The sequence below is a fragment of the Calonectris borealis genome, chromosome 2, assembly GCF_964195595.1.
Source record: "Calonectris borealis chromosome 2, bCalBor7.hap1.2, whole genome shotgun sequence".
Classification (NCBI taxonomy): domain Eukaryota; kingdom Metazoa; phylum Chordata; class Aves; order Procellariiformes; family Procellariidae; genus Calonectris; species Calonectris borealis.
In genome coordinates this window covers 111,930,821-111,951,298 of record NC_134313.1, presented here as the reverse complement: position 1 = coordinate 111,951,298, position 20,478 = coordinate 111,930,821, and the positions used below count along the sequence as shown (strand labels likewise).

Genomic DNA, 20,478 nt, shown 5'->3' with positions numbered 1-20,478 from the left:
TCTGGTAGATATCCAGAAGCTTTTTTTCCAGAATCCTCATATGAAAAATTTACTTGATGCGTGGACCTGACAGCTGTATTGGCAGGAAACCACATCTGTTGAACTACAGGTAAAGAAGCCAGATGCGAGAAATATTTGAAAGTCATTTGTCTTAGCATGTCTTCATACTTTGCCCAGACATTCAACAGTAAAATCAGGAGGAATTCATGTAAATTACTACAGCCAACCAGCAATATATAAAAAATGTGCAGAGCTAGAAAAGGGAGCTTTATAGCATTGGTGAGTGAGAAGAGATATTCAAATAGGAACCAGCACTGACAGCTAACCCTGGAGACTGAGATTAAAGTCACTACCACCTTATTTTACATACAGAAAAGCCATTTCAGGCATTTTTGAAGGTTATATCTCCTGCTGCAGAGTTTGACTTGTAGTAAGTACTTCTGCACATGTTTAGCTTTACTCACTGAATAATTCCTTTATATTCCACGGAACTAGTCACATGTATGAAAATACATGGATGCCTAAATCTTCTGATCAATCAGGGGCTTAAGTTACCCTAATTCAGGGAAGGAAGGGACAGAGGCACCTTCAGATTAACATACTAATACTAAACTCAATGTGCAATTCTCCCATTAATTCCACAAGCTTGGTATTAAGCTCTAATGTTTTCATAAAATGTGAGTTCTTCAACATACATTGGATATAAAGACCACAGGATGGCAAGGTGTGTTTACAAGGGTTTTACAATGATTACTTGGAGATAAATTTGGAAGAGGCACTTTATTTGTGTGTACCAAAGCTATTCATAAATTGTGCAGGTCAACTGAAGCTCATCTTGTTAAAACCTCTTAAATCATGTCATGAATTGTTTCCATGGCGGACACGCTTGACCCAGCTTACATGTGTTTTAGATAACATTTTTGAAATTAAAGCTCTTCTGTCTATTACAGAACAAAAGAATGAAATAGATAGGAAGAAGGCAAGGAATAATTAATTATTCTTTGAGTGGGAGAAAGGGTTGGCTAAATTTATTGGGACGAAAACTAAAATTTGGTATGTGAAACGAATGTAAAACTGACCATACTTCAGCTTCAACTGACTAGACCCAACAGACTATCTACAATATCAAATCACATAATCATTATTAAACGATGATTGGAAATATAACACCTGTTAAAAACCAGAATGTTAACATTTAAGCTATCATCATCCAATTTCAAAATACATGAAGGAAATGCCATGAAGAATACTGACTCATTCACGCCATAGCTTTTAATTCTGCATTGAGCTTTTAAATGAATAATTCAGATTCATGATATCAAAGCTCTCTATACTTGTGCTTTGCCTTTTTTTTTTTTTTACTGTACCAACGCTTTATAGAATGGAAAAAAAACCCCTGATATTTCTCTTTATAACTTTTTCCCCGGTTTGTTTTTATAAGCAAAACAAACCCTATCTTTCTCTCCAACTCCTCTGCTTTAAATCAAGAAGCAAGCTCCTGATGAGTGTTCACGCAGTTGATTAGAAAATTGTCTTATAAACAGCATCATTAAGTGGCATGCCAATCAGCAGTGATACAGTGGTATTGCTCGTGCCTGTGTAAATGACAGAGTTACGCCCTACGCTTGGGAAACCTAAACGTACAATTCTGAGATTTCTTATTGGCAATTAGATTACAAATGCTGTGTTCTAATGCTTAACAGAATGAGACTATACTTATCACATACTGTATCCGCAGAATACAGAAAGGAAAAAAAAATTCTAATTGGAGCAGACTTTCTGAAGAAGCTGTTATGAAGGAACACCCCAACACTGAAAACTTATGAAGAGGAACCTTTTTTTAGGTTTTTCAGGAAAGGTATACAGATTGTAAGATCTCTTTACATCCATTCCACCCCCATTTATTTGGATTTACTATTGGTTTTATGACATATATCACCACTCACTTAAAATATCCTAAAAATATTTGGACTTGTTTGAAAGATTTCATTGGTTTTATCAATATTTTCTTATTAAAAAGAAGGAAAAGCTTCAAAATGTAGGTAACACAGGAAACTCAGCTACCACATACTGACCTAGACTTGTATTGATACAATGTGACATGCTACATGGAGTTACCTGTTAATAGTACATGGAGCCACAGTCATTTGGACATAATACATATGGAAGATGACTCTTAAGAAATGCTAAGGCTGCAAAGTCATGGACTTGAGAGCTGACTGGATGCTAGAATTAAAGTTTGCCTGTCAAATTTTAATTCAGGTTCTTTAGCTTTCATCCTTTAATTATACAGTCACATTAACCAAGCAGGCCAGACTCTTTCAGTAAACAGTATTGTCTTAACTGACACACTTTGAGTCCTGATTCATCATAGGTCTTTATGCCCTATTTACTGCATAGATTTAAACTGCATTGAATGCATGCATATTAAATTCCTCACAGGCTTCTGTATGTTGCTCATTACAACAGAATTGATAATGCCATTGCACCTGTTAAACTGTTCCAGAGCAAAGGCACAGACACATTAATGTCAAAAGTGGGTATCTTAAAGATGATACCACAGCTTTCATTTTGGAGTATCCTGTGCTTTACAGGACCAAGGCAGAGCTCTCAGGAACGTCAGGGTGCTGAGAGCTCAGCTCGAGTGCTAAGAGAAATGAACGGCTAACTTGCAAGTAGCTGAAGTACTTGCATAGAGTAAAAACTCCAGACAATCAACTGCCTGAACCACAAGAAAATCAGCAGTACTTCACCTTATTCCTCCCAGGTATCTCAGTTTCTGCAGTGGGAGAGGCTGAGGTTGTACACATCTGCATCTTCAACTACGGCTCCAGATTCATTCCCAGAGAATACGCCTGGGACACTGAATGATGCCGGTATCCTAAATCTATAAGCACGATTACATCCAAAAACAGTACTTAATTTTATTTCTCTGTTTCTGGTTTTCTCTAATTTCAGAGTCTTGAATTGGTAGCCATAAGAGTGCAAGTAAAGAGTTTTCCTTCTTGTTTTCAAATCAAATGTCTAATGCCATCTTCTGCTGTTGGATCAATACCCAGGCAGATCCTGTGGGCAGACCTGCATCACTTGAGCTGACCAGTTTATTGACAGTAGAAGTAGGTTGTTGTACCTGGACAGCAGTGGAAAACGAGGGATATTGCTAACAGCAGAGAAATAACAAGACCGAGAAATTTTGGTCTCAATTCAGTGCTTCAGAAGGGAAGATGTCAACTGTCTACTTAAAACACCTCTGTTCTGATTTTCTCAATCTGTATTTTCATATCTTCCCACATTTTGATGTTATCTGCCCTTTCTTCTCTCCAAAACATGTTTCAATCTCAAATGCGATCTCCTCACATCCCAGTTTTGCCACTCTGTCTCTCTTTTTTCTTCCCCTTCCTGCTGTTGCCCTGACTCCCTCATGTGTGTTTGCTGCCCAAAAAAAGCCATAGCTGCTTCTACAGCGAGACATGTATTAATCTATCAGAAATTTGTATTTTCCAACTCACCTGTAATTGGTATGTACGTCTAAAATTAATAGTTCCAGAGCACACTCACTACAGTCAGTTGTTAAAAGCTTATTAATTACATATCAGGATGTCATAAACAACTTACAGCCAAAACATAACTTTTTAGAAGTATACAACAAAAGTCAGTGATGACATCCAACAGACTTTTGTCCTCTCCAGAACTTCATATAAGAGCAAGGAAAAATCTACCTCTTCTTTTCCACAAACATCTAGAGGCAAAAACTGGGAGACAGCAGGGCCCCCTCAGATACAATGTGCAAAACATTTACAAAGGGAGCAGCGAATGAAGAATTGAGACACTGTAGAGGGAATAGCCACAACTGTTTGTCATTAAGGTACAGGAATAGATCACTGCAGAGGAAATAATTTCCCTCAGTGTCACGTTTTTGGGGAGAAGAGATCAATCACATACACCAGTATGTACTAAAAATAAACAGAACCAAAAGGTCTGTAAACAAATTGGAAAGGAGGAGTCAATTCTTAACAGTAATGCCTACCTACTTGAACAACCCCCCAACAATCTAAACAGCACACTTGTTCATTAACTGAGTCACCACAGACAAATGCATCTCATTTTTTAACTCTGGGAGACTCTAGCCAGACGTGATTGATTTGTCCTCCTACCGGTCCTTGCCCTTTTGTGGTTCTGCAGAGATGTTGGGAACTGGCAATAACTCACCACATGCCTCAGAGAGCTTCCTCGTTTTTGGAAATCTCTCGGCAGTGTGACATTTACATTTATTATGGCTGATTCTGGGCATTTAAATATGAAAACAATTAAAGTATATTTGCAAGGGATATGACAAACGAGCATTTGTACTCTGGCCAATTTTTCACTGATTTTCATTCAAGTACACCATTATGTTTCAGCTTTCCGTCTGCCATTGTCTAAATGAGATGATTTCCCAGTATCCATATGGCAGGTTGACTGATGAGAATGCCTTTAGGGTTAAATGTCTTTAGTATAAACTCAAAGGTCTCTTTCTTGGACAAATTCTGCCCCCGCACGCACTGATGAAAATTCAGAGCCACCGCTGAAATCCACAGAATTACTCTGGACCCCCACCAATCTAAATGGTAGCTCTCTGGCTCCCTGCAGATCTCCCTCTTCCCCAGAAAGGTGCTTTGTCTCAACTCATATCCTTCAGCAGCAGTAGGTTGCTTTAGATTTTCATGCGTCTTTAGTATTCTCACCAATCTACTGCCACCAGAGAGTTGAGGATTATCTGCACCAAAGCTGGGCTGAAGCAGAGCACCTATTTCCTTATAGCTCCAGGTCACATTTCCATTAGCAGGAGGGACTGAAGTGACAGAGGGGATGCAAGGGAAAGAAGAGCATTTTGCTCTCTTGACAACCCTCTCACCTCTATATTAATAATGAAATTAGTTTCCATAGTTGCAATGTGCCACAGCAATATAGCTAGACATAAATGTTTCCAGTTTACTTCAGGATGGTATTACTTAGGTTGTGGAGAGCCATCCGCTCTGTGCACAGCTGCGCTGGAGAAGTCTCTCTGAGTTTTTTTTATTCTACGCCTTCTTGGCAATTACTGCCTATTACTGCTGTATGGAGGGATCATATATACAGTCCCTATATGTCCCATTAAAGATGGCCATCCAGCTGGGCTAAACTTACCGCTGGAAGTGGTTTGAGCTAGTTCAGAACTAAGGTACTCACATGAATCTTTCCATAAGTGGAGTCCTACAGCAGTAATGTTGCCCCAACAGTGTGATCTGGAAGAGCATATCTCTTTATCACCTTAAAGCAGCCTTCCCAAACTGAATGCCAGGACCCTGCTACCCTGCTAAAGAAGAACTGGAACCAAATCTTCCTCCCACTAATTCCAAACATTCATTAAAATACGTGGAGATGGACTGAACGTGTGACCTCAAATCCCCATTCCAAGCCCCTTCACAAAGTTTGACTGAGTTTTCAAGCTGCTGTTCAGGAAAAAAATGCAAATACAGCTTTAGGGGCCCACTGAGCTCTGTGTTCATCAGTCCTTTAACGTAAGCCAAATGGTCTTTTTGGTTTGAAATCATTTCACGCAACGCTAAGCAATGCCCTCATTGTTGCTTTTGCTGACTTGCAGTAAACCAGTGGGATGCCAGGCTGCCACCATCAGAACATCTGCTTTATTGGAAAAGTATTTCAGCAGGCCACACGTTGTAATAAATGACGTGACCCTGGAAGGCAGACAGCAGCACTCCTGCAGGCAAATAGCTCACAAAAGGTCAAAAATGCCTGAAGCTTTGGGAGCAGCAGCATCATTTCTGTCACCCCACCCTACCCAGGGTCTTAGAGCTGTAATAAGGGAAAAAATACATCACTGAAGCTCTGAAGATAGATTCCAGTTGATGGACTGGGCATCTTCTACCAGTGAAGAACATGAGAAGGGAGGGAAGGAGAGGAAAGCAGAGGAGAGGGGAATCCAGCTGTGAAGCTTTTTACTCTGTCACTGAAAACAGCTACTCCTGGGAGCGCAGCTTAGTTTGCCTTAGTCAGGATGAACTGGGGCAGCAAAAAGTGCCATATAAACTATACTTGTTATGAAACAGGTTACAGAGTGCTTATACAAACAGCTTCACTAGCACACAGATACCTGTCCATCTTAATTTACAGCCTTTTCCAGAATAGTCTCTCACTCTCTGACTTTTTTTTAAGGAGAGACTTACTTATTTTCTTTTGTCTTTTTGACTCTGCATTTCTCCTAAGACATGAAACCCCACTGCTTTTGTAATCTTTTTGTTCCATTCACAACACAATGTTAAAAAAAACTCCAATGAAGTAAAACAGTGAAAAAAACAGTGTAAACCTTTCAATTTTACTAACAATGTAAGCAGCATCAAAAAGATTTTGGATCCTGTTTATCTACCTGTGAAGTTAGTAATCAGTGGGTGCTACAGTTGCTACAGTTAGAGAAAGGTCTTGCTCTTGTTGTTACTGCTATTGCCTTTTGAAGTGAAATGGCAGTGGCACTCTTTTGAATGGTAGCATTTTACGGCAACTTAACTTCCTGCCTAAAGAAGCAAATTTGCATGAAAATTATCTGGAAAGCACAATCACATACATACACAGTTTATATAAATATATATGCCGGCATTTTCAGTACAGGTATGATATACAGCATATCAAAGGCCATAGGGATGAAGAGTAAGTTAGTTGGCAAGATTATTTTCTACAGTAATGTCCTAGAAAAGGAACCATTACTTAGAAAAGCCTACCACTACCCTCCAACCTCTTCTATGATGAATAGTGCAGCTGATTTCTACCTTCATTCTTATTCACCTTCCATGAAAGCATCACTGAGGACCTAATGAAGAATGCTGGGTAATTCTGGTGTTATTGGATTTTTCGTTATTTATTTATTAGACATGGGAGCTGTTATTAGCAAGCAGCCAGGTGAGTCAAATCAGATAAAGCATTATCTGATTCCTGTGCTGTAAATCAGATTTTAATAGAGAAAAGATCTGTATCCCTTTGGGAGTGGAAAGAATATGTTTATAATGTGTTCTGAATGTGTGCTGCACAATAGGCAAGTATGGATAAAAAATATTTTCTCTAATCAATTTTCCACTTTCTTCGCCAAGTTCTTTCACCCATAAGATGAGAACTAAAATAAATGAAAGTTCTGTTTGTGCCAAGTGCTAGCAAATAACTAAGGTAAGATAAGCATGCATAAAAGCATGCAGACATGTTGCATCTTCACACAGACACACAAAAAATACTGAATTCTGCAATATTAAAAATATAACCAAGACATCATTGTTTCTCTGCTGGCAGAATAGTTTACAGACTTCAGGTTTATCTGATTCAGCCATTGAAATGAGACCTTTGGTAGCCTACTCTCAACCCCAATACAGCTTCTGTCTTAAGTATTTATCCTTGCCTTTTTCTATTCAGAGGCTCTGAAGTCTCTTGACAGGACCTGTAGATTAGACACAGACAACATCTGACTACCCCTTGAAGGTTTTACAAATTTTAATTAGCAGAGTAATCTAGATATGTTCAGACAGACATCAGTGTTAAACATTAAAAACCTCGATGCAAAGCCAGCTCTTTCTTGTAATGCAGTGTTATTTGGATTTTGAGTTGCTGGAAATTAGTGTTTGCAAAAATGAGGGCTCCCCTCTCACCTAACGCATCATTTTTGACTGTTCAGACAGAAATAAAATTCTCAAATCAGTTTATCATCCAGACATTTAAAACAAATATTTTGAGGACTCAAAAATTACTCCTTAAATCAAACTTGTTAGGTCATATTCAATTAATTCCATAACAAACTGGAGAAAAAGGCCTTGCATGTCATGTTTGGCTTAAAATTGCCATTTCTTTCATGATTTACATATGAAAATGAATTTATAACCAAACCATTTTATTCATTGACGTTTATGAATGTGTGTGCTCAGAGTGCCATTAACAAACCAACAGGGAAAGCTCTGCCAGTGCCAGCCATCAGCAGCAATGCTGATATCCATGTCACACTTCAGTATCTTCTCATTCCCTTTTCTTCCCAGGTGAGCCTTTGCTTCTCCATCACAATTTACAGAAGGACTAACATTTTTAAAAGTAACTGCAAAACTACAGGCAGCACAGAAGTCATGAACACAATGAAAGCTAATATCAAACTTAGGTTTTCTGAATGTAAGGCTTATTTATTAGGGAAAAAATCCAACCAAGTCACAACTAACCATATGCTGTATTTGAGATATTGGTTTCCTTTTGGGGGGATGCAACTACACTTTAATTTGTTTTATCAGTATCTGAACAATAACCTGATTCAAAATCTGTATTTGGATGAGTAAAGGTTAGTTCTAGTCATTTGGGCACAAGAGCAGTTTCAGGTTGTAATGACCTTGGTGTCTCAGATAGATTAAACATCTTCAAGGAAGACCAGATCATTTTTGTTTTTATATATCTGTGATGATAATGCAGAGAAATAAATGAAGGAACTACGACCTGTGAGAAACATGAATACTGAAACTGGAAGTGTAGCCTGTAATGGGGTGCACTGTACACATCACTAAGGAAAACACTGTAAAGGTCTGAGGTTTCCTCTTGGAAACAGACAGCAACAAGGACTGGGAGAGGCAGAGATGGTGGTATCATGTTAACATGAAACAAGTAGGAAACGGTCACTTAAATACCTTTTTGTCTCCCAGAAAAAGGAAAAAAAAGACCAAATTAAGTGTAATAAAAATCCTTGTAGGTCCATATCTAGCTATGCCTCTAACTAACCTGAAGAAGTTTATTACAGCACAACTAGAATGATAAACATCAAAGAAACTGATATCTCAACCCAATCCTAGATACAAACTTACTATTTGTTACCATTGCACTTCCCACTGCGTTCCCCTCCAGCTGGCACAGCTATACTAGTAACCCCTTTCTCCTTAGCTTTAGCAGATCAGGCAATCATCATTTAGTAGTAACAAAGCCATGTCATTTGTGGGAGCAGACAGACCACCTTTAAAATTACCATCTTTCTAATGAGCACCTTGTAAATCTGATGAAATTTATGTCATTAAACTCAAAAAAAATTCTGAAAAATGCATCTGAAAAATAACTTGTTTTTTAAACTAATAATCAAAACCACAAGAAAGGACTGCAACCTTACAGCATCTACCACATTTTGATCCACACAGGAGCCTTTTGCAAAGCGACACAGGCTTCAGAGATGCTCCCTTCATTAACGTGGGGCTGCTTTGAGCTTCTTTCACCTCACTCTGGAGGACAGAAGGTTTATGGAGAAATGAGTAGTCTCTCAGTACAACAGGCCACAGCATTCATTGCACAACAGGAGATGAGCAGATGAAGATTCAGCACCTTACTTGTCAACTGTACTTACCAGAACAAATGAAAATATTTGACTCTTTCAAATTAAGAGAACGTCCCTTACACAACACATTCAGTTCTTACAATCCAGTTTAAAATGATGAAAACATGACCAGCCAGACAGCTCTTCACCTGACAAGTCTTGAAATTAATGCCATATTTATATCTTTTATCCTTAGCAAGCTACTAATGCCTACCACCTCCTTAACTGCACATGCTCAAACCCTCAGTGGAACAAGACACTCCCTAGACGAGTACATGAGCTGCTGGCTGGCACAGTGGGTCAACCTCAGATTAATTATTAGCTAGCGAGGGCACTGCACTGCAAACTGTGAGAACCACATGCCTTTTCTACGTGGGATGGCTCTAAAGTCTGGCCGTGTAAATCAGACTGCAAGACCAGAGCCTCTCCATTATTGCTTTGCTTCCCTTAAGTTTTAATGAATCTTCATCTAAAATATCCCATTATTTTCCTGAGTAAACACATCCTGAATGACTCAGTGTGGGATGAGGGGGCAGGAGGATGACGACTGTTTCAATTTTTTCTGGTCAAGAAACCTCCTTTCTCTGCAGATAAATGTCCCTGTTCTAGATCAAATGCACCTTTTCCCACTTTAAAATAAGAAAAAATATCTATTCATTCAGAGTTGACAAACAGACAATATACATGAAGCAGTTCAGGGGAAGTGAGGTAGCTTTAATAATCTGTATCACATTATTATTTGTCTGTTGTAACTTTATGGCTTATAACCAGGAGTTTAGGCACTCGCAGCTTCCCCTCCCTGGAGGGCAATGTATCAAGATGGTAATGTATCATGACCTCAACAAATGTTCTATTTAAACAGCACAATGACTCCCAAATGGCAAACATGTTTCCGCCTGCGATATCTCAGGTTTAAAAGTATTTATCTTTTTTTTTTTTTAAAAAAACTTCATTTCTAGAAAAAAATGGCCTGACAGGGATTCAATGCCATGTTCCACCTTCGAACACGTAAGGCCCTTCAGCACCGGTAAGGCTGGTGTAAATGTGCGGTTAGGATAACGTCAAACCCACCGTCCCGGAGGCGTCTGACTTACTGAGGTTCCACCTGAGGCCCGTCGTGGTCACGCTCTCGCAGGAGTTCCCGATGGGGATGAGGCCACACCAGTCGCCTTCCAGTCCCGTGTCCACACGCAGCTTGTGCTTGCCCTGCAAGACAGTGTCAGACAAGTGTCAGACAGAGGCAGACAAGCCTCTGGAGTCAGTGCTCAGGAGCCAGGGACCCAGACGGCATTTGCCAACAGACCACAAATAAAACAGAAAGTACTTCGATGGAGACAGGTCCAGAATGTCCCCCAGAGGCTCAGGAATATTTGGCTGCAGGAATTCAGGTTGTTGATGTTTACAGAGGGAGGAAAGACGTCTGCTTAGGTTCCAGACCTCAGGGCTTTCAAAAAGTTTGTTTCTGGGCTTTTCTGAGCAGAATCTGGCTTTGCTCATTCTTCCCTGGCATTTTTTGAAGAGGCACTTCTGTCAAAGCTAGGCTCTTTATTCCTGTGAAATGAAGGCGTCCTGACCCATTCATTCATTTTTTCCTCATCTGAACAGCTGTGTTTCACTTCCCAAATAATGCTAGTCAAAGCACCACTGAAACTCCTTCATTATTTTGACAACACCTGTAAAATTTCATGTACTTCTTCAGGCATGTACTCTTCCCAGAAGGAAGAATACGTGCAGAAACTTAAGTAGGTGCTAGAGAAATTAACCTAAATGTTTAGAATTACATGCTTACACCAAGTAAGGACAACAAAGTGAAATTAAAACACATTTTTTGTACATCTGAGATAAATTTATCTTGTAACTATCAAGTTCGTGGGATGCAGAAGAAGCAGCAGCTATTAATGATGATGGATTTGTGACCAAGCTCTTAATTAGTATTTACAGACCCTGTGTGAACATCTTGCCAGGTATCAGCATATGAACAGTTGCAGGAAGAGTAGATAGTGGAAATCTCTTACAGAATAAAAAAAAACCAAACTGAATGTTAGAGTTCTGGCACAATTTGTTCTAAGAAACTAAGAAAGTGTTTATGAAACGAGCTACAAGAAAACAGCAAATGCAAAACAGTGACAAGATCAGTGGAGAAATCATCCTCTGGTCTCTTCTACACAGGTAGTTTATTCTTTCAAACAAACATGGGCTTCATCTGGGGGAAGGTTAGGATTCTTTGAAATAGAGGTTTCTTTGGGGTTTTACTTTTTTCTCTTGTGGACGCACAAGCAAGTTAAACCCTTGAGCATGTCTTTTACACAGAAATTCTTCATCACTATAAATAAAATCAGATAAGCCTATTTATTAATCTACCAAAATAAAAGAACCCTCGGAAACCCAATGAGTATTCAGCAAGCACTTTGTTAAGCGAGACACCAAGGTTTTATACCAAAAGAAAAAAGAACAGTTGAACCATAAAACTCAGGTAAATGTCCCAAGCAGCAAAAATACTTTCTCACAGATTTCCTTTTGGGGAATGTATTTAAGCTTTTTTCTGATGTCCTGTCCTCTTGTATACTCATTCCAAATGCCCTTGCAAATATAAAGTCACTAGTTAGAAAGTGAAAACTGGAGGCGAAGTATCTTATTGCTGAGATGTTGATGTCTGAGGCATTCGACAGCTTCTCCTGTTAATGCCAAATGCATTATGAAGAAACAATTTCAATACATGTCATGCTCTCAGTTAACAAATGAACCTTGGAAAAGCTGTCAATTAGGGAGTATCAGATTGCATAGCTTAAGCCTGTTTGATTGTTTGCAGAGCAACAAGAAAACCAATCCAATATCATCTATCTTCTCAGGGTGTCCAGCTTCATGTGGTGATAAGCCATGTATTTCTATAGTGGTTGTGAACGCTTGCCTGCCAAATTCAGAGGTGTAACAAATTCAGGCTTGATAACCTTTTAGCTATGCAATATGCCATGCTACTTCTCTCTCGCAGTATGGAGGAATGAGGAAAGAGAGAGGAGAGAAACAAGTACAAGCTCTCTCGTTATGTGATCACAGATATTGTCTATAATGAAGTTTATTATGGAGGAGGGAATGAAGCGGTGGGACTGTGTTCCCAATGACTGTACATATCGCTGCTCAGAGCTACTCGAGGAGAGTTGCAAACTCACTACATTTACCAACCCGTTAAGGAATATGAAAAAGAAAGGTAAAAGTAACTGGCCCACCAGAGAACCTCATTAAATCCTGTATTCTCAAAGACTGTGTCTACCTACTATTAGGTTTGCATTTCCTATTTTGTGACATTCTGGCCCAGCTTACAGATAGGGATTCAATTCAATAAGACATTTATGCAGAAATCTGTCTTTCTGTTCTCATGAAATAAATCTTTAAAACAAAAGACGTCATTACCAGACCCTCACCAATATCTAGGATTTTATCAGGAGTCTTTCACTGTCTGATACTTCCCTAAAAATCTCAGTTCATACTTCCCAGTGATTATGTGAGAATCTTGACTTTCTTCCCTAAAAGGACATCTTCTAGCCCTCAGTTGTTAAGAGAAATTTCAAACTAGGAGCCCAAAGGGCTAAACCCAAGACAGCAAGTAAACAGGAATTGAGATATTAAAATGCAAATTATTTTTTAAAAAACCTCTCAACTGTTAAGCCAAACTCACGGCTTAGAGATTGTTTCACTGATATTACACAAGACAGTTTTTAAGACTTTTCTTTACATAAATCAGTAAGGGATCTTAATATTATTGGGGACAGTGGGAATAGAAAAGGGAAATGGTAATTGGGGGGAAAAAAAAACAAACAAAAGACCCCAAAGACCTGCTTATTTTTGCCAAAAAAGATTAATCAGCCAATGCATTTGTACAGTAAGGCTCTGACGTCAAAGCACTGGGAGTCTGCCACAGAGGAAATTAGGTACCCAAGCTTATATTCAAGTCTTTGAGTACAGATCTTTCAACCAAGCAAGATGGAGCTGCTATTTGCAGGAGGAAAGGAGGATCAGAGCTTGTAATTTGCAAATACGAGTAATAATTTGTTCTATTTAAATCTCTGTGATTAAAGGAACAATTATATACTGGCACTTAAAATATGAAACTGTTTTCAGTTTCTGTCGAATTCAAAATCCCAAAATTAGGATTAAAAAGAAAACCGAAGTTTGACTAAATAAATCCCTCCTCCTCAAGTTTTTTTTGCCTCTGTAGGAGGTAACTGAAATATTTTCACATTTAACTTAAGAATCAAATATTACCATGTTTGAATGATACTGGTGATTAAATAATGGCAAGGAATACAGCTGCATTGATTTTTATCTTATTAAGTCAGTTTTGAAAAACATTGATCAATCTTCTGCATTGATTTTTTTTTCTTCATTTTGTCTCTGATGCTGAGAAATAAGATCAATTTCTAAGTTCAGCAATAAGAGGAAAATGTCAGAAGATATTTTTAAGAATGCTTCATCCATATAGGTTAAACTTTTCCTTTTGATTCTGATGTCTTGTGTTATAAGAAAGCATTTATGCAGTAGTGGTTAAATATACCCCGACTCCAACACTGTTGTTGCCAAAGAAAGACCTGAAGACATAGTTGTTCTCTGTCACATCTCCTAACTCAAATGAATAGAAATCTGATTGCCAGGAACTGATATACCTAACCCTACCCAAGGCTGTAAGGCGCTACAATCTTAGGCAAAAATTTGCAAGCTGAAAAGCCTATGAACAGTATCAAGACAAAAGCTGATAGCTTCTATGCATACCCCATGGGCACTTCATAAAAGCACAGAGAAAATTACTTCTCCAAGTGCTTTCCAGACCAACTTGAATAAATGTATTGCAATAAATGTACACTCTAAATAGATACCAAGCAACAGAATGTTATGGAAGAGAGAAAGAATGGGGACTGATCTTCAGTACTGCATTCTGAAGGGACCTGAAGGAGGGAAACCTGGCACCTGGCAGGTTGAAACTGGACGCAGGGGAGAGGCATGAAGCCAGTTAATAAGATGCTGGGGAATAATAAGGAATTAAAAATAAGCTTTAAAAAATAAATGAAGAAAGATATAATAAACAGAACTTGGAAACTGCTGAAGGACTAGGACATGTGAAAGGTAACAGGGAAGGAAAAGCAACGACTTACAGGATTACAGGACAAAGCAACCCTATTCTAATTTTCAGGCTGTCCTGATAGTTTGTCCAGTATAAATAAATCTACTGAATAACTTAACTCTTAGAAGTTGCTGATTTTCTAAACGGTTTACTTTCACCTGTGCTTGCTGTGAGATCTGCAACCCCAGAGAAATGGGATTTCTTGAGATCTGGCCATCTGCCCTATTATACCTCCTCCACTAGCTAGATCTTGTTTTCCATAATCTTTTGATAAAACATCTTTTACTATCATCAGCTTTATTTCAACGATTACTCCATAGATGGCAGCACACACTTGAAAACAACAACAGCAGCAAAAAACTAAATACAGATGTAATAGCATTACCCAGGGAAAAGGCAAAAACCACAATCTGTTTTAGTACATAAACATCTGGGTGCAGAAAATGGTATATAGATAAAAGACTCAGGGAATGGGTGGAAACCAACACCATCACCAAAGACTGCAGCAGAGAGGAGGAGGAAAGGAACAAGGATGAAACCAAGCTGGGAACGTTTATGTTTAAAATCAAATATGATTGGCAATAAAGTAAAAACAAAGTTCCAAAATATTTCTACTAACCATTAGTTGGGTAAGAGCTTGACTTAACAATAATAAAAGCTTTTAGGGTGAGATTCTGTGCATGATAAATACAGCCAATTTTTCTAAAAGGATGTATTTAAGAAGAGCTCTTTTGTTATAAACTTAAAATATCGTCTTTTCAAACAAATATACATAGTGCCAAGTTGCTATTACATGAATGTTATTCATAGAATGTTATCTGAGCCAAAATATTGGCTGTTGAAAATAAAAGTATCCACAGTTCCAAAACTCAGAAGTCTAAAAGCTCATGTATAATCTATCAATAACTGCTTAAACTCATTCGGAAAACCCAGTAAATTTATTGTACTTCAAAACAATATTAAAAAATGTTGGACCCAATCCTGTCAATCCTTACTATCAAATGTTAGTAGTGCTCCTGTACTGAAATGGATAGACTTCAGTATATCAGTCATTTGCAAGACAGAGCCCCACCAAGCCTACCCTTCAAGAGGAGCACTTCATAAAATGATGACTCTATAGTGAAGAAAATCCCAGGCAGCAGAGAGAGAATAAATTATAATCATTATTAGACCCAATTAATGAACACATCTGCTTCAAACCAATTTATGACAACGGTATAGAAAGAAATCCCTGTGGAGGTAAATGCCACTAAAACGAGAAGATTTACTATACCCTGAGGTTATACATTTAAGTGGTTGCTACTGTATATCTAATGTTCAAGTTATCCACAAAAAGCAAATGATCCCAGAGTTTCACACATTCGTACATGAACTTTTTCTATAGGCCTAGTAAAACCCTCCTGAGAGTACACTTCTCACGTAATATCAATGACATGTTTTACTGAGCACAGTAGGTGCATCCCGTGTTTGCCCATACCTGTTGCAGCATAAGCAAGTAAAACAACTCTCTATCTTCTGCAGTCAAGCCTATACGACTGACAAGAAAACAGCGATCATAGGTGCAAAAAATGCAAAAGTGTATTTCACTCTGGAGACTGCAGGCAGTTAAAACTGCCAGCAGAGTAGACACTGCTAACATGCACACAAATGAAGTGATGAAAACACTTTATCAAGCAAATAAGACATCTGGGAATACAAAAGCTACTTTAAAAGGGAGTTTGGGTGGTTTAATTTCTTTTCACGGACATATCTTAAAGATTGACAAATGCCATAAATACTAATTCTTGTTCTGCTCTGAATATTACCCTAAAGAAAAACACATTCTGCTGAAACTTCCCACTTGCAAATGGAATTCCACAACAACTTCTTCAGTCTATCATAAATCAATGCAAAACACACCACAAAGGCAGCGTGAAACTATGATAACCAAGAACTGGCTGGTCCTTCTCTAAATTCAAGCAAGCCTTACACTGGCGCAGTGTGACATTTTATCCTTGAGCTTGTGCATTTCATGCCCTATCCTCAGCAGGCCCATCATTATAGGTTTAATTAGCATTTTTAGTGATGCCTTAAAAAAATCAGAACCATTTTCTTTATATCCATTTATGAGACTATGGAGTATAATAGATTGCAGATAAGAGTGAAAAGTAGACAAGCTACTGAAGATTTCATATTGCCTGTATAATTATTATGCAATGTTGCAGTTAAATGTCAATCTAGAGGGGCCTTTACTAAAGGCACTAATATTCTATAATTCCTAAGTAATGACAATTACAGCATAATCTTTCTCACCATCCACCAGTTCATAATACCTTTAGGGTCACTGCCCATTCTTTTTTGTGCATTTCTACAGGGGAAGAATCCAGAGGATCTAGACCACATTCTCCTATTTTCCTTGGTATTAGAGAAACCTGGGAGTTAAATTAAAAGGCAGGATATTGTTCACCTAACTTGTGGCAAGAAACAATTTATTCTTCATAGCACTGAATTACTAAGTATTGCTGGAAGGCACCTTTATGCTATGTAAGAATACACGGAATTTTTGTGTGAGTATACAGTGCCAGGCTTTTTTTGTTTTGTTTTTTTGAAAGTGCTTAGGCTCTATTGCTATGCAAGAGAAAAAGTGTGGTTATAAGCCTAATGCGTATCAGTGTTTACTAACATATGCTATACAATAATATCTGATACACTTTTTTTCTTGTCTGGGTTGCTCTGATCAGGTTGCTTTCTCTCTGTGTCTTGCTTTCTCTTCCCTGTTACAGCTAAACTGTCTTCCCTTTCACATAGTTCTTTACCGTCCATCCTGTGATGGAGCCTACCACGTCCTATTTAGTGGAAAAAAGATTAATTGATTAATTTTTCCTTTCATCAACTACTGACAATCTGAATCTTGGCTGGCTGTTGTAGCAGGTGCCTTTGTGACTTACCCTAAGATTCAAATCTGTTTATCTGTTCTCATAAGTCTTCCCAGACATACTGGCAAATCTCTGTAGCTCTCCTCCTCCAAAATCTCACTTGGAAATCTTCTCTACTACGTAAGTAAGAAGAATGATCAACAGGCTGCTGGTCAACATCTTCTTATAGTTTCTTGTACTCCTCAACCTACATCCATGTGATGCCCTTGCTTTGTTATGTGTTACATGATGCAGCAAATCATGAGCCCACAAATCCTCTTATATACCACCATCCTTTTAGTAGAACTGGCTTCATATTTGGCGGCTTCATATCAGGATTAGGGGCTTCATAAAAGCCTGGCCTCTATAATTTCTTCAGTGCAAACAAACTGATGGACAGAGTTCTTTGCATTGAGTGGGGGAATCTCACAAATGCTCTTTTCTCCCTTTCATTTCTGACTGTTACTTTCACATACCTCTAGGGAAGACAGAGGCTTGAAGTAGTGAAGAATGAACTTTTGAGACAATTTTCAGCATCCCTTCTTGATCTCTGTTACAGGAAGGAATAAGTTGCTGTTATTATAAAGTTATTCATTGACCTAGGATAAGAAACCATATCTATTTTCAGTAGACAGGGAAATAGTTTCTGCTTTATAGCAGGCTTTGAAGAAGTGTTACGCCCCAGATCTCCTGCTAGCAATGACCGACTGCTTCTCTCTACACCCGTGAAATTCAAGGACCTGTTGCTCAGGTCAGGAAGAACAAATATAATTAAAGAAACTTCAAGCTGGCCATTCAAACATATAATTTCTTCTCCTCTTTCTTCCACCTTCTTCCCATTTTCTTGTATAGCTAAGTAGTCAGTTGGAGACCACAGTCCACACAAAAATCCATTATTTTCTTGGAGCACGTCATGGGGAAACAGAATACTGTACTACCCTGAACTCTGTTTTCCTCCTTTATGAATCCCTCTTGGATAGGACTGTGAAGTTTATTTGCAAAGGCCTTTTTATAATGGATATAGCTTCAGTTCCCTTGTATTTCAGTGGGAACTGCACACACATCATCAGTGTCATCAGTGACAGATTTGGTCCTCAGAATACAGAGAAATATTCACAAGCACACTAAAATCATTCAAAGTAGGCCAACCTGAGTCCTAAATCTTTGACAGTGATTTCTTACCAGAAACAAATACAGTCAGCCTGGCATCTTTTCTCACAAGACTTTGAAGCTCTGAAAGCTGAATGATCTTTCCAGCACCCCACTTGTCATCACAGTTATAATTCTGAGGGAGCATCCCAAAAGAATTATATTGACATATTTAAAATACCACCAAAAGGTAGAAGAAATTGTATTGTGTAGCAGACAATGAAAGAACAAAATCCCCATGTGGCATTTACCTTCTGCCTTCCTTAGACCTACGTGGATGACCTCTTATATCCCCCAAATGAGTATTCAAAATTATCAACATGCTGATAGCATACTCAGCCTGAGCATGACATGGTGGAGTCTAAATTTTTTGGTGTAATGACAAAAAAGTTCAGCAGAGTTGCTACCCTGGATTTCAAGAGAGCAAACTTTAAGCTACTCAAGAAGCTACTAGCAGTGTCTCGTGGGAATCTGCTTTTGAGGGCTCAGGGGTCCATGAGGGCTGGTCAGTTTTTAAAAGTCCAGGAGCAAGTAATCCCATTGTATTGGAAGTCACCAAGTGGGGCAGAAGACCGGCGTGGCTGAACAGGGAACTCCTCTTGGAACTCAGGAGGAAAAAGAAATTGTATGATCTCTGGAAGCGAGGTCAGGCTTCACAGGAAGCTTACAGAGCTGTGGTTTGCACATGCAGTAAGAAGATACAAAGCTCAACCAGAGCTGAAACTGGCCACTGTTGAGTCAGACAACAAGAACGGCTTTTTTCAGTATGTTAACAGCAAGAGGAGGTCTAAGGAAAAAATTGGACCGATACTTGTTGAAAATGATCACTTGACAAACAGGGATGAAGAAAAACCGGAGGCATTCAATGCTTTTTTTGCCCCAGTCTTTAATAATATTTATAGACCTTGGCCTGCCTGGTCCTCTGAGTTCGAGGGCCACGACTGTAGAAACAGTGATTTTCCATTTGTGGACACTGACACCATAAGGGACCAGTTGTATCAGTTTTATGTCCATAAATCCATAGGGCCACATGAGATTCATCCCAGAGTACTGAAGGAGCTAGTGGATGTTACAGCGGGACCCCTCTCAATCATCTACCAAAGGTCTTGGGAGCCTGGGGAGGTCCCCGCTGACTGAAAGCTAGCCAATGCTATACCAATTTATATTAAGGGCTTGAGGGAAGCCCCAGGAAACTATAGACCCATTAGTCTAACCTCAGTACCTGGAAGAATTATGGAGAAGATGATACTGGGGGCTACTGGGCTTAAAGGACAAGGCAATCATCAGGCCGAGTCAACATGGGTTAAGAAAGGGAAAGTCCTGTCTAATTTGGTATCCTTCTATGATCACCCGCCCAGTGAGTGAAGGGAAGGCGGGGGATGTAGTTTTCCTGGATTTTAGTAACGTCTTTGATACTGTCCCTCACAGTATTCTTCTGGACAAGTTGTCCAACTGTGAGCAGGTACATGGTGCAAAGGGTGAAGAACTGGCTGAACAGCAGGGCTCAAAGGGTTGTAGTGAATGGAGCTACATCTGGCTGGTGACCAGTCACCAGCGGTGTTCCTCAGGGCTCAATTCTAGGGCCAGTTCTGGTCAATATTTTTGTCAATGAGGAGTTGAATGCACAGTTAGTAAGTTTGCTGATGAGACTAAACTGGGAGGTGGCCTTGACTCTCTTGAGAGACAAGATGCCTTGCAGAGGGATCTGGATAGATTGGAGCATTGGGCAATCATCAGTGGCATGAAATTGAACAAGAACAAATGCTGGATTCTGCACCTGGGACAGAGTAATGCCCGGAGTAAGTCTAAATTGGGAGAGGAGTGGCTGGGGAGCAGCCCTGCAGGAAGGGGTCTGGGGGTGCTGGTTGACAGTAGGCTCAACAAGAGTCAGCAGTGTGCCCTGGCAGCCAAGAGGGCAAACCGCATCCTGGGGTGCATCAAACACAGCAAAACCAGCCGGTCAAAAGAGGTGA

The 20,478-nt window shown here is 39.2% G+C and overlaps 1 protein-coding gene across 2 annotated transcripts in view; it reads right to left on the bottom strand.

Annotated features, from left to right (window-relative positions):
- TPK1 (thiamin pyrophosphokinase 1) overlaps positions 1-20,478 on the bottom strand; it is a 307,128-nt gene that overhangs the window by 50,453 nt on the left and 236,197 nt on the right. For both annotated transcript variants that reach the window (XM_075142929.1, XM_075142930.1), the window contains one exon: positions 10,444-10,555. In XM_075142929.1, the coding sequence (XP_074999030.1) occupies positions 10,444-10,555 (112 nt within the window). The remainder of the gene's footprint in view (positions 1-10,443; positions 10,556-20,478) is intronic.